Consider the following 13,030-nt stretch of genomic DNA (forward strand, 5'->3'; position numbering starts at 1 on the left):
CTCAATTTGTTTGACTGGGATCTGAGAAATCATCAACATTATACATTTCATTTGTATCACGCATGTGAATACCGCTTACTTTCAGCACCGCCTTTGCGGCAGCCCAAGGGGCACTAGCTTGCGGCGGCGCGAAGTTGATGGCGACGTCCCCAGCCATTGTAAGAAAACCGATCACATCGGCAATGTACGCTCGGAAAATTATCTCTTGATTGCCAATCTTGATCTTCATTGGTGAATCTTTCTCTTCAAATATCTTTTCCTTTTCTTTAATGAGATCACTAAGCTGTTTTATCAGATCTTCCGGCTTTGCTACTGCTGAAGCCAGAGAATTGAGTCCCTGTTTCTGAATCCATTCTTGGGTTCCTTTATTGACTTTGCCGAAAACCTCCTCCCAAAGATTTAATGATGTAGTGGATTGTTGACCTGAAAGAGATACCGTTGGCGCTCCTAAAACCGGAAGAGAAGAAGGTGCTGAAACTTGAGGCGGGTCAGAGCCCAACGATGGTAAAGAGGCCAGTACAGGCGATAAAAGTTGCGAACTTGAAAGCTGCACCCGAGTCTGAGAAGCCGAAGCAATTGATGGAGGGCTTGCTCGAGACGATCGCTTGAATAAATCACGAAACCTCCTCCGACGCTTTTCCGCTCCTAATTGGCCCGTATCAGCCATATCTTGGTGTTCGTTACTGAGAAAATAGCAAAGAGTGTTGTGGCCCAACATCCATATTGCTTGGATAGTTCACATGATACCAAGTCGTATTCCTGTGAAGGGTCCTTGGTAAAGTACAGCTTGCATTGGTTATTGACTTTCCCCGCACTGATAGCAATAAGCCGAAGCTCATTGGCCTAGACTGCTTGTTCGTAGGTTAGTTGACTACGACCAACAACCATATTGGTTGGCTACTACCTCGGAATCCCGCGCTGCGATTTGTTCCCGAATATTGCAGCAATATGATTGCAACAAGAGATTCTAGATTCCTCTTCTCATTCTTTCATTGGACTGGTTGAGCCGATCAAATGGCCATGCGGCAGCTATCGTTATTCCCGCAGCGATAAATATTGGTAATCCCACCTTTGGAGGCGCCAGTATCACCCAACCTGGTAGCCCAGGCGTCTCTGGAATGACTAAACTACAGAGTATGGACCCAAATCTGCAGCATATGATGGATGTAGCAGACAGGAAGCGCTATGAAGCCTTCGCCTCTGATCTAAGAAGCCCTGGACACAAAACACCTCTCATCGACTGTTTCCCGGGAATCTCAGGCATAGTACGTCCATCAGAGTCAGGTTGCGAGGCATGTAGCATGTGATTCAGCTCAGATAACCAACAATGTGGGTCTGGGAGGTTGGCCTGGACTATCTATTCGTATACGGGACTGAAGCCAATAAATGCGAGCCAACAGCCAAGACGGGTGTTGAGTTACCTATGACCTTGGTACTATATGAAGAGGGATTCCTTTTTCAAATGGGGTTGTGAGGTGGGACACCTAGTGATTGCATACGACAATCAAGCGACAACTGCAGGGCCGCCACTATCTCATCGACAACTATTGTGAATATGGGGGAACGGATGCCATAGGTATATGCATCCGAATTTGTAGCAAGGCGGTCGATACCGAGGAAGATGGAGAAACGGACGCCAGTTATCATCAACGGTAGACAAGTTCCACTGGCCGCATAATAGCTGTGATGGGCGTGGAATTAGGCTATTGATATGGATTCTCAGATCGAATGGTATTTTAAAGGGAACACTTTGTGATTGGTGGAATGATGAAATAAGGTAACTGGTAATAGCCATAGAGAGACATACCAGAAGAAGACTATAGAGTAGGTGGTTTTGCCCCTGAAAAGAGTTTTATTCCCTATTAGATGCTAGCGCTACAGCCATGATATCGCTTTTACTTACATTTATAATCAAAAGTTTGGGAAAATCTACATATGTGAATGTATTACTGAGTTTCTACCTATCTCTCACTCTACCACGATCGGTCGTGTAGGACAATTTTGCCACAATTTGATGGACGGTGCGAAATTTATCAGTGAGATAATACAAATCACCACTTCCAACTTTGAGAGCAGCTTTTTGGGCAATCAGATAGTATTCTTGCCGAAGATGGTGTTCGACCGATCCCGTATTGTGTAAGAAACCTCTTTCGGCTCGCACGATGAAGAATATGCTTGGGTTGGATTGCCATATGTGATACAGGATTGAGTCGGATATCCAACTGCGAGATTTGTCTTTTATTATACCGAAAAGTCTACGACCTCTCACATCCTTGCCCACCTCGCCCTGTTGGTAGCAGAGCCTGTTGGTAGCAGAGCTTGGGCGTGAGAAGCACAGCCCCTCTCAGATAAATGTACCGTAACATTTCCTATTTCTGCAATCGGGTTAACATCAAGTGCTTTCATTCGCCGGCCAAGTTCTCGTCATTTACTTCGTACAGGTGGTGGCTCCAACAAGGTTATAGCCCATTCCTCCACGTGAGCACAGCTGCCGTGTTTGCTATATTCCTTCCAACCAGCGCGGGGACGTTAGAAATATCTGTCATGGGATGAGGGATTTTAAGTCAATGACAACTTTTCATGACCTACATACCTACTATCCAAGTATTCAACAAGATATATATAAAAAACAATAAAATAAAAAAACATTATAACACAGAAGCGCACACCGAATCAGCAAAGAGCATCTATAAGCCATTTATTCTATGATGAAAACACTTTCTGCTTTATTATTCGGTATGGCTTTAAATCCGTTTCGACCATTCGGAGATTCGCCAACCTATCAAGAGGAATATCGAGGCAACAACTATACACCAACATTCATAAATACCGAATACGGTCGCCAAATTATAGCACCAGATACTCCATATGTAGCAGCAGCAGGCAAAAACTTACTATACTTCATCGACACCCGGCTTGATGCTAAAACGGCAGGGCATATAAAACAACAATTAGAAAGGGCGTTCGTACCAAACATGGAGGAGATCATCTCTATCAATGAGTTTACCGCTACAGCAGAGACGGTAAACGCCGAGACCCGTGAAACAACATTTACATTTGATCCTGTTTATGCCAGAGTGCTATTCGCCAAGGGAATAAATAAGCGTAACCCCGAGATTAAGCTGGTTGAACATAAGATCGGTGGCGGTGATTGGTTAGTGGCCTACGATCTTGATGTTACATGTTCTTAATGAAGAGGCAATTTTACTGTTGCAGCTATTGGACCAAGATTGCGTCTGACAGGCAAATGGCAATGGTATGATATAGCGTATTTTACATCTAGTGGCTATAAGCCACTCAGTCTCAGCCGATTTCGTCTTTATGTTAATTATTCTGCCCTGCGTGTGTTCCATGGATTTCTAAAGCTAGCTTCTTATATGTACGCTTCTTACAGTTTGCCACATTCTCATGAAGCTCTCGATGCAGGGTCTCGTCTTTTAATGTGAGCTATATATATGTAGAGAAGCGATATTTAGACGCTCTCTCACGCAAGGTTGGGGACTATTCGACAAATTTGAGCGTGTTATGCGATTCCAGAGAGATCACTCTCCAAAGCGAAGTTATCCTCTAAATAAATATAGGAGCGCTTAGATGCGGTAATAGCCATATCATAAACCCTGGCCTGTGTTTACAGGACTTGGATATCGCTTCTCCTCGTGAGAGTGACATGCGCTATGGCAGTTGAAGCGTGTGTAAGAGTTTAGCTTCTGGCTTGGTTGGACGTGGAACTTGATATAACCGTTGTGTGTATTCATATTGATAATGGCCATTCTGGCTATAGAAGACACTGTGCCCAGACTCATGCCCAGCTTCTTGTCCTCTGTGAATAGTCTCATCAAAGGTATAAGAGCCCAGCTATGCATGCTTGGTAAGTCGTATTTGAAGCGTGCATGAACCAATGTCCTTTGACTAAAACCACAACTAGCACCAATAAATTTTAGACCTAGCTTTGCGCAATTCAGAAGTGCCACAACCGAAAGTTGACACTCGTCATTTTACTATAATACGAAATACACGTACATTGCTTCTTCCATACATGGTAGTGTTCCTAATTACATGTAAGTGAAGCGCTTTTATCTTCTTTCTTATATCCAGATGCTTGTATAATAGTCTCCGCCTGCATTTATAACTTCTTAGCTTATTCCCTTTATTTCTTGTTTCTTATTCTTATATCTTAAGCCAGAACATTGACATATGTATACTTTATAGTAAATCATTGAAAACCTCGTATTTAATACGCAGTTCTTGTTGCGGTAAAGTGACATACTGCGCTCACTCACTGTAATTCAACCCATGGTGTTCATACACTTTTATAACTTGTATTCAATTCCACCACAACAAAACGAGTACTAAATACAGCTAAATATACGACTTGATAACATTTTCACCGTCACCCGCTCTCACGCTCTCTACAAGCACTGAGAGTAGTAAGAGTTCAGGACCTGGCAAGTGTAGCCGCTAGCACACTGGGTAGGACCCGAGTAGCCGATTCCACCACACTGTCCATAGTGAGTCTGGGTCGCGCTGGGAGAGCTTCCAGTGCTGGTGGGGCCTGAGGGTGGCGTCGAGGTTGGGCCGCTGCCACCGGTGCTGGAGAGCTTGCTGTTGACAAAAGCGAGAGCCTGCTGGCCATACTCCTGGCCGTAACCTTGGTGAGTGGCAGCGTTATTTCCATTGCAGCAGTACGGGTCTGAGGCATCACAGTATGACTGGATCTTAGACGCGGCGGCGCAAACAAATCCAGATGGGTGGGCATCGAACTGGTTGAAGAATAGCAAAATTAGAAAGGTGGCCAGTTTTACAACGAAGCGAATACTTACACCCCCAGCAGTACAGTTTCCAACATTATATGGCAGTCCGGCAATATTTCGAGGATCTCCCATAAGGATTGCGGCCTTGATAGCAGAGGCTGCCGATGCGGATATCGGAACAGCAGTGTTGCTGTATCCCTCGCCAGGATCACCTCCTCCGCAAATTACATCGTCAAAGACTTGGCCACCCTTTCATATTACCGGTTAGAACTGATTCTATGAATGATATGAGAGATAGAGAGAGAAAGAAAGAGACAAACCTGCGAGTATCCAACCAAGACCAGCTGAGTATCTGGGCAGGAGTTGTGGAAGCTGTTTATTGCTGTGACCGCGGCGTTGATGCCGTCCACAGCAGAGGTATTATAAGGGATGCTGCCACAAGAAGACTGACCACCACAAGCTGGGTAGTCAAGTGCTTCAGATGTAGTTCCGGGATGGGCGGCGATGATCAAGTTTACAACAGTAGAGGAGGAGCCATATCCTGGCGGTGCTGTAGTTTCACGAGCACCAAAGACATGGATCCCCGGGCACTGTCGCTTAACGGTCGCTCCATTCGCTTGGCTATTGGTAGCCAAAAGAGCTTGGCTCAGTAAAAGAGCGAGGGAGTTCTTAATTGAAGGCATCTTTTCCTCTGTAATGAAGAGATTAAGGATAGAAGCCAACGGTGTGTAAGATGATGGTTGTATTCTAAATAAAAGATATTCAGAGCGAATAGAAGATTATATAGTATCAAGTATCAATTATTAGCCTTATGTATATTATCCAAGTCTTTCTCTTTGCCATCAGCTTATGTTATGCCAAAGCCTTAATCCGTTCTAGTTACTGTTGTATTCCTTTTCCCCAGATATTTATCCTCACAAGAAAATTAGGCTAAATCAACGTTTGTGACAGCTATATATCCTAATTAAACACTTGACCTCTATGGAATAGGTACTATTAAGATTCACTTTACATTTACATTTACATCCACATACAGATGGTGTAGTACGTGCGCAAATGGAGTACGTAATATGCAGGCGCCCGATAAGATCATACAGCATCCCCCAGCAGTGCTGCTTCGAATTGCACCCTTTGGACCGAAGAGCCGACAAAGCAGTTTCCACTTCCTCTATTGAATGATTAAAGAGACAGTCTCCGCTTTTCCGAGCTCATGCGTACGCATTTGCCAAATGTTGACTTCGGCTATTTGTGTAGTATGAATAAACAATATATCCATAAGAAGAACGACCGAATGTTTCAAAGAGTACAAATTCTGTCTCTTAGACTCGGAGAGTAATGCCACCACCGGTGAGAATTCCAATTGACATGCGACAAAACAGTCCAAGCATGACCTCTTAAAATCGCAAAGGCATATAAAAATGAGGAGGTTGAACATCTTTTCTCAATAATTAAACAGAGACGTTACACCAAACACCTAATAGTATACAAAATCTTACTGCATCTAGCTAGTATTTTCTCAGGACATGTCTATTTGGCATATCGGCTAAATATCTCTTTTACCAAATATAGCATCATAAATATCCTATCTGCACAGTCGCAGATGCCCTTGACAACCATATACGGAACCTCATCCCAACCTCGGCGTCATTCATCTCTATTCTTCAATGAATACAAGGTTGCCCAATCATATTCCACCATTAAAGATCTGTTGGCATCACCCGGCGACGTAATGGAAGTCTACACACCTACTATTTCCCCTTGGCAACTCGTCGTGATACTTCATTCCAGAATGCCCTTCTTATAATCCCACGGCTGTGTTGCACAGCCCAGGGATGGAGTGCCTTCAAATCCGCCTCTTCGAGCTCCTTGAGCAATACTGTTATTGATACCTCATGGCGCTTCAGTGCAGCCCAGCGCAGGAGTGACTTTAAGTCTGCCCCTTCCTTGAGCAATAATTTCACTGCTGCTCCGTTGCCTTTCTCTGCAGCGTATAGAAAATATGCATTTGGGCTTGCTCCTCTTTCAAGCAATGCCTTTACTACCGTCCCATAGCCATTTTCTGCAGCAAATGAAAGGGCAGTTCGACAGTTCATATCTTCGTAATTTGGGTCCGCTCCTCTCTCAAGCAATAATTTAATTATTGCCTCGTAGCGCCTATTTGGTATAATATTGAGCGTATTGTTATCTTCAAGTAAAGATTGCTGTCGGAGATTCCTTATTGTCGGTAGATAACCATTGTTTGTAGCATGTAGCCAGGGCGTTCGATAATTATGATCTCTGCAATTCATCTCTGCTCTTCTCGTAAGCAGTTCTTTCATTATTGTCGTTGGATAGCCTTCCTTTACAGCGTATAGCAAGGGCGTCCGGTGATTATCATCTTTGCAATTCGGGTCCGCTCCTTTATCCAGTAACAGTCTTACTATATTTGTGTAGCCTTCCTTTACAGCATATAGCAAGGGTGTCCGATGTTTGATATCCTTGCAGTTCGGGTCTGCTTCTTTCTCCAGTAACAGTCTTACTATATCTGTGTGGCCTTCCTTCACAGCATATAGCAATGGTGTTTGATGTTTATCGTTCTTATAATTTGGGTTCGCTCCTTTGACAAGTAACATTTTCACTGTTTTTAAATGGCCTCCATTCGCAGCCCATTGTAAAGGTGTCTGATTCATTCGATCCTTCGCATTAGGACCGACCTTTTTTGTCTTGAGCAGCAGCTCAATAACCTCCTCGTCGCCTTTTTCCGCAGCTGAGAATAGTATACTATTGATGTCATCTTCAACACCAGCTTCACTCCCATTCTGAAGTAGAATATTAGTTATTTGCTCGTTCTGGTTACAGACGGCGTAGGATATCGGTGTTCCGCCAAGCTCATCCTTTACGTGCACCTGTGCGCCCGCAATAACCAGGTGCTCGACCATAGCTATGTTTCCATTCCAAACAGCATAGAATAATGGTGTTCGACCATATTTATCTGGTAGGTTGACTTCGGCCCCTTGTCCATGTAGAAGAGTGATCGTCCATAGTCTAACACGAGGAGCGCCTCTGATCAGAAGCTTGGCAATATGATCAAAGCCATTTCTTGCAGCCCAAGATAGTGCTGATCGCTTGTATGTATCGTCTCGAGAATTTAACTCAATGGCGTCCACTAGAAGGCATTGAACTACCATGTTTAGTCCAAAATAAGCAGCAATCATAAGGCTCGTTAACCCTTTGGGAAATGTAGTATTTGTGCTTGCCCAATATACCTTGAACCATGTCTGGCAAATATTTGATTTCACATTGCATATTTTCAATATCAGCTTGACCTTCTCTTCTTGTATGTTTGCATCTAGCTCACGGAAGTGAGTCGCCCAATATGTCGCGGAGTAGCCGAGAAAGATGTTATCCTTTTCATGAAGACACAAGGTCCCGATTTCGTCGTGATCATTTGCATCATCCTCTAAAAGGAGCAGGTACCAGATGCAAATATCTGAGAGAATACGGTGGGATTCAAGCAGATTTAGCGAACTCTTCCATGTATATCCTTCATGAGCACCTGTAAGAGAATTTCCGTCATCCTGAAGTAAAAATTCCTTTGCAGTTTGATGAAGTAAGTATATCTTTGAATCGACAATTGTTATAAAGAGACCACAGATGTCTCGTAATTTTTGACGAAAACGATGTTCAGGTTCAAGATTAAGATCATTATTAGATCGGTGGCTACTTTGAATAAGTAATGCCAAGTTCATCTCTCTCAGTGTTAGAGGCCGTATTGCACCCACAATAATATGTAATATTTTCTTAGTTTGTTCGACGTCATGACTCTTTTGGAGGATCTTTTCATACGCCTCATCCACTGTTTCAGGGATGGAAGAGGTAGCCTTAATTATTCTTGCTTCATCAATGCCGATATCGTCCATAATTAAATCAAATATGAGGTATACCCATAAATATGTTCTGTTGGTAATTTGCATGAGCCTTTTGAGTAAGAGGTCGTGTTCTTCTTTAATAAGATGCAATCTTTTCCCAATGTCTTGAATTTTAAATCGAATGAAGATGTCAATTTCTTGAGAAATTCTCTTTATTTCGTTCTCGCTTTCTCCGCTCAAATGAATAACCGGCAATCCCGGAATCTCCAGAGGCCGGAAACCACGGTGAATTTTGCCGTAAGGCCGACTTGTAAGCAGGAATTTTAAATGGAAGTTATTTGCAGTTCCATAAAGCTTGCATAATTCTTGAGCCAGTTGAGACCTCCCCTGATCTTCACATTCGTCAATGGCATCGAAGACATAGATGATCTCACCAGCGTTCGGATCCTTTGAAACTTGTATAAGAATTTTCCAAAGCTCGCAAAACGAATTCGCAAATGTTTCTCCGCCCGTAATGAATTGATGAAGAATTTCATCAGAAAATAAAATAGGCTTCTTTATGAATAGCTGGCGTAAGATGCAGCAAAGAGCGCCAACAACGGTCCTCTGATCTGCAAAGTCATCTTTAAAGAAGAAGTAGCACACCGTTCTTGACTCTGTATTCTGGAGTACAGAATCGACCAAGTGTTTTGCTAGAACTGACTTTCCACATCCAGGGTCTGCCGATACCCAAAGTAATCTTGATGATTCGCTCTTTTCCCAGTCCTTAAAGAGCTCATGTGATAGGAACCATTCACATGTTCCAGGAACCCGATGCGGGTTACGGTCCTTTCGATCTTCGTATGGTGATGTGTAGAGGCGGCGCAGAATGTCGTCCTCTCTATCCCTCGTCTTCGAGTTGCTAGCCGGTAGTTTGTCATGAGTCCCAGGTGGCGCGCTGTAGTAATACGTTGTTGTGTCGCCCTGGAACGTCACATTCATGCTACCTTGATGAATGCGAACATCTGGTCCAAAATTATTGCCGCAGATGGTGCGATCATCACCCATTGTATCGTATTCTTCGAGTATTAGCTAGTCGGATGCCTATTCCGGCAGCAGCGCTGTTTGATCTCTTTCTCAAATATCAAAACTTGCGAGTTGTAGTGTTGAAGACAGTCAGTCGCGTCAGGCAGGATGCAGGATTAACGATGCCTAATTGTTTACGTGTCGCGGGGTCGTCAACCAATGACCAGCTACAGATCCTATATTAAATACACACCCACCCTACCGATTTCCCAAGGCAGAGTCGAACTATTGATGGCCTGGTAGGTAGGCATATTTTTAGTCATACGAGAAGCCTCAAAGTAGCAAAGTAACCTTGAAAAGTGAAGTATAGATGTTTACTGACTAACACTCAAAAGCAAAACTTAAATCTAATGACTTTGACTATGGACAGGTAGTAGTTGCCAACTTTGTATATAAGATATAGAAGGAGCATCGAAAATGGGTTTCGTAGTACATACATTCCTTGTTGAAAGGCATATGGACGAGCTACAATGTAGAGTGTACGAGAGACGATATCGAATTAAATTGGCCACTTTCCACCATTGGCTGAAATTGTGCTTCCCGTTACCCACCGAGACTCTTCACTGGCAATAAAGGCAGCAATCTGAGCAATGTCATTTGGTGTTCCACTCCTTGGGGCTGCTGCCGTAACACGTGCATTTTCTTTGCGGTATGCTTCAAGCTTCTCAGGAGAGAGACTCTGCACCAATTCCGTCTCAACAAATCCAACAGATAAAGCTTTGGCCGGTTAGCAATGATGCGTAGTCAAATTTGGTTATGGACAAAACTCTTACCGTTTACAGTGATCCCACGAGACTGTCCAAACTGATCCTCGTGTCAGATTTTCCAAACGCTTATTGAGAGAACACGGGGATTGTGCAAACTTACTTCAACAGCCCAATTTCTGGCAAGCGCCTCGATGGCTGCCTTGCTAATGGCATAAGCGGTTTGATGCAGTCCAAACGAGAACCGTCTGGCTGCAATGGATGAAATGAGGATAATGCGCCCTCCATGGGGGATGTATGGGAGCAACGTCTGAGTGAGAAAGAATGGGGCTCGAAGGTTTGTGGCCATGGTGTCGTCGTAAAGCTGTTCTGTTGTATCTTCCGTCGACACAGGTGAGCCGACAGCTGCATTGTGGACTGCCAGTTTTTCTCCTTTAGCTCATCATGTACAGCTTTCGTATTTGACCGGAAAACTAATCATACCGACAATATCAATGTTTCTGACATTGAGTTCCCGCAGCGTCTCGTCGACAATCTTTTGATAGTTATCAAATATCTTCAGGTCTGCCTGAATGCTCACAGCCTTTGCGCCAGAGTCAAGGGAGTGAATTTCTTTAACCGCTTCCATTGCTGCATCTTGACGGCTAGGGTTGGCATAGACCATGGCGACGTTGGCACCTCGACGAGCGAGCTCCAAAGAAATACCTCGACCGATTCCCCTGATGCCGCCGGTCACAAGAGCTGTTTTGCCGACTAGTGGTAACTTGATGGACGCCATTCTGATTATAAGTTAGTTGAGTGATTGTTGTTTGCCTCTAAGCTGATGGATTGAGTTTTGAAGGTGCTGCCATGATCGATAATTTCCTTGCATGTGTTTCTTATATACATGTCTTCAATCACAGGTAAACATTTACGGCCATTGTCTACCAATACTTGGCTGCCTATCGAGTTACATCATCTCGGCAGAGTTCAAATTACCAACTAGCAACATCAATATTTGACAGCGGGTCTTCAATATTGACTATTTATCACCGTCTAACTCCGTTTATATTGATTTCTATTCTCTGTTATACAGTGTATAGAGACTATCACAAGTTTAAATTCTCTTTAAATGCACATACATAACTTAGACAGGGAACGATGCCCCGGCTTTGCGGATTTAACGTGAGATGGAAAACAAACTATTGAAAATTATGTCAGCACAATCCACCTTTGTGCTTGATTTCCAGCAATCTCTCACGATTCTACGGAGATAATGCAGAATCAGCCAATCTTTATTAAAAATTTTGTTAACATGCTCCTCGCTATGATATGTGAGAAAATATTACTTACCTGTTATGGCAGTCCTGAGCAGGCCTTTGGCGTTGGGGTTCACATTATCTAAAGTAGTTCCACAGTGGTAATGGCTCTTATCTCAATCACCTATACCTGTAGTATCACCTTCTGAGAAGTAAACTATACTCTTTAATTATGTCCAACCAAGCAAGGCAACACCGTGCTCATTATTATATCTTCTAAATTTCTTCTTCTTGATGAAATAAAATTAGAGTATTTTCGCCTTCTTAAAAGCACGAGAATGATGGGAATTCATTTCTGCTTGCTTGGTTTGTGGGCATTTTGTCGTTCTGTGCCTGTCAGAGTGATTGTCTATTTCTTATTCTTCAAAGGTTTACAAACAGTATAACACTAATACTGGCAGCAGACCCGCTCCAATCTCATGTAGCAATTCACCACACATCTATTGTTGTGCATAAGATCTCAGCGAGTGTGGAATTTTACTAGCATATGATTGACCTCGACCTCCTGTCCGATGTCACTATTGAGATGGATTGGCAAAATCTCTTGGGAGCAAGAACAAACATTTTACGAGCTGTGAGTCAGCAACTCACAGATCCCGGACACAGCAGCTGGAGTGGTTGAGATAAACACTTTCCAAGAAGTTGTTCTCGTCGGCTCTACTGGCCAGCCCGAAACTGGTCTCTTTCTCATCCTCTTTTTTCGTGGGCGTCGATGCGACTCTTGCTCGACTCCAGTCCTTAGGCTAGGGACGGAGTTTCGGATGATCTCAGGCAGTACAAGCGCCAGACAATCAACTTTAGCTACGGTTCGAGATCCCGATAACGTTATTGTTACACTAACCCCGGGGTCTATAATGGCATCTTAAAGTAATTAATTGGCAGACAACTCACTGGTATAAACACACGGTATCTGGTCAGCTTAATAACTGCTTAGTGGTTATGATAGTGGCGCCTAACAATGACCAGGCTCCGGACAGATTCCGCGCAAAAGGGAACCGAAACACTCACCCCTGCAGATTTCTCAATAAAGTGTCGAATCTACAAAAGACAAGCAAGCATAGACTTGGTCACCGATACTTTGTCACAAAAGACATCCCAAAGTCGGCAGAATATGAGAACAAACAACGAGGTACCTGATGAGCTGAGCTACTGCTTAGAAACGAACAGGGCACATATCAGCCCGGCCAATCACACACAGCGACCCCTCGCCCCTCCAAAGCCTTCCGAGACTCTTAGCTTCACAAGGGCCCCCCAACGTCATTTTCCATCCCGCCGAGGTCCAGTCAACGTTGTTGGGTCCCGATTCGTCCCCGCTACCTGCCACAACCACCCACCCGCAGCCACCGCTACAGGTCACTGCTACA

The 13,030-nt window shown here is 43.8% G+C and overlaps 5 protein-coding genes across 5 annotated transcripts; 1 reads left to right on the plus strand and 4 right to left on the minus strand.

Moving 5' to 3' along the window:
• Position 1: 1 nt before the first annotated feature.
• On the minus strand, positions 2-718 carry TrAFT101_004328 (uncharacterized protein; the record flags this gene model as incomplete). The annotated part of the gene is made up of 1 exon (XM_066127132.1): positions 2-718. The coding sequence occupies one exon, from the start codon at positions 716-718 to the stop codon at positions 2-4; it is 717 nt and encodes a 238-aa protein (XP_065983241.1).
• Positions 719-2,622: 1,904 nt separating this feature from the next.
• Positions 2,623-3,642, plus strand: TrAFT101_004329 (uncharacterized protein). The gene has a single exon (XM_024907224.2). It carries the CDS (start codon positions 2,706-2,708, stop codon positions 3,189-3,191), a length of 486 nt encoding a protein of 161 aa, XP_024765877.2. The 5' UTR covers positions 2,623-2,705; the 3' UTR covers positions 3,192-3,642.
• A 309-nt stretch (positions 3,643-3,951) lies between these two features.
• Positions 3,952-5,495, minus strand: AXE1_1 (1 carbohydrate esterase). The gene is made up of 3 exons (XM_024902222.2): positions 5,072-5,495; positions 4,821-5,000; positions 3,952-4,760 (listed from the first exon to the last, which is right to left on the minus strand). Exons 1-3 carry the CDS (start codon positions 5,432-5,434, stop codon positions 4,410-4,412), a joined length of 894 nt encoding a protein of 297 aa, XP_024765876.1. The 5' UTR covers positions 5,435-5,495; the 3' UTR covers positions 3,952-4,409.
• A 723-nt stretch (positions 5,496-6,218) lies between these two features.
• TrAFT101_004331 (uncharacterized protein) lies at positions 6,219-9,742 on the minus strand. The gene has a single exon (XM_066127133.1). The coding sequence runs from the start codon at positions 9,644-9,646 to the stop codon at positions 6,500-6,502; it is 3,147 nt and encodes a 1,048-aa protein (XP_065983242.1). The 5' UTR covers positions 9,647-9,742; the 3' UTR covers positions 6,219-6,499.
• Positions 9,743-10,163: 421 nt separating this feature from the next.
• On the minus strand, positions 10,164-11,146 carry TrAFT101_004332 (uncharacterized protein; the record flags this gene model as incomplete). The annotated part of the gene is made up of 4 exons (XM_024903069.1): positions 10,164-10,381; positions 10,438-10,468; positions 10,532-10,785; positions 10,852-11,146. The coding sequence occupies 4 exons, from the start codon at positions 11,144-11,146 to the stop codon at positions 10,164-10,166; spliced, it is 798 nt and encodes a 265-aa protein (XP_024765874.1).
• Positions 11,147-13,030: the final 1,884 nt, after the last annotated feature.

The sequence above is a fragment of the Trichoderma asperellum genome, chromosome 2 (genome assembly GCF_020647865.1).
Source record: "Trichoderma asperellum chromosome 2, complete sequence".
Taxonomy (NCBI): domain Eukaryota; kingdom Fungi; phylum Ascomycota; class Sordariomycetes; order Hypocreales; family Hypocreaceae; genus Trichoderma; species Trichoderma asperellum.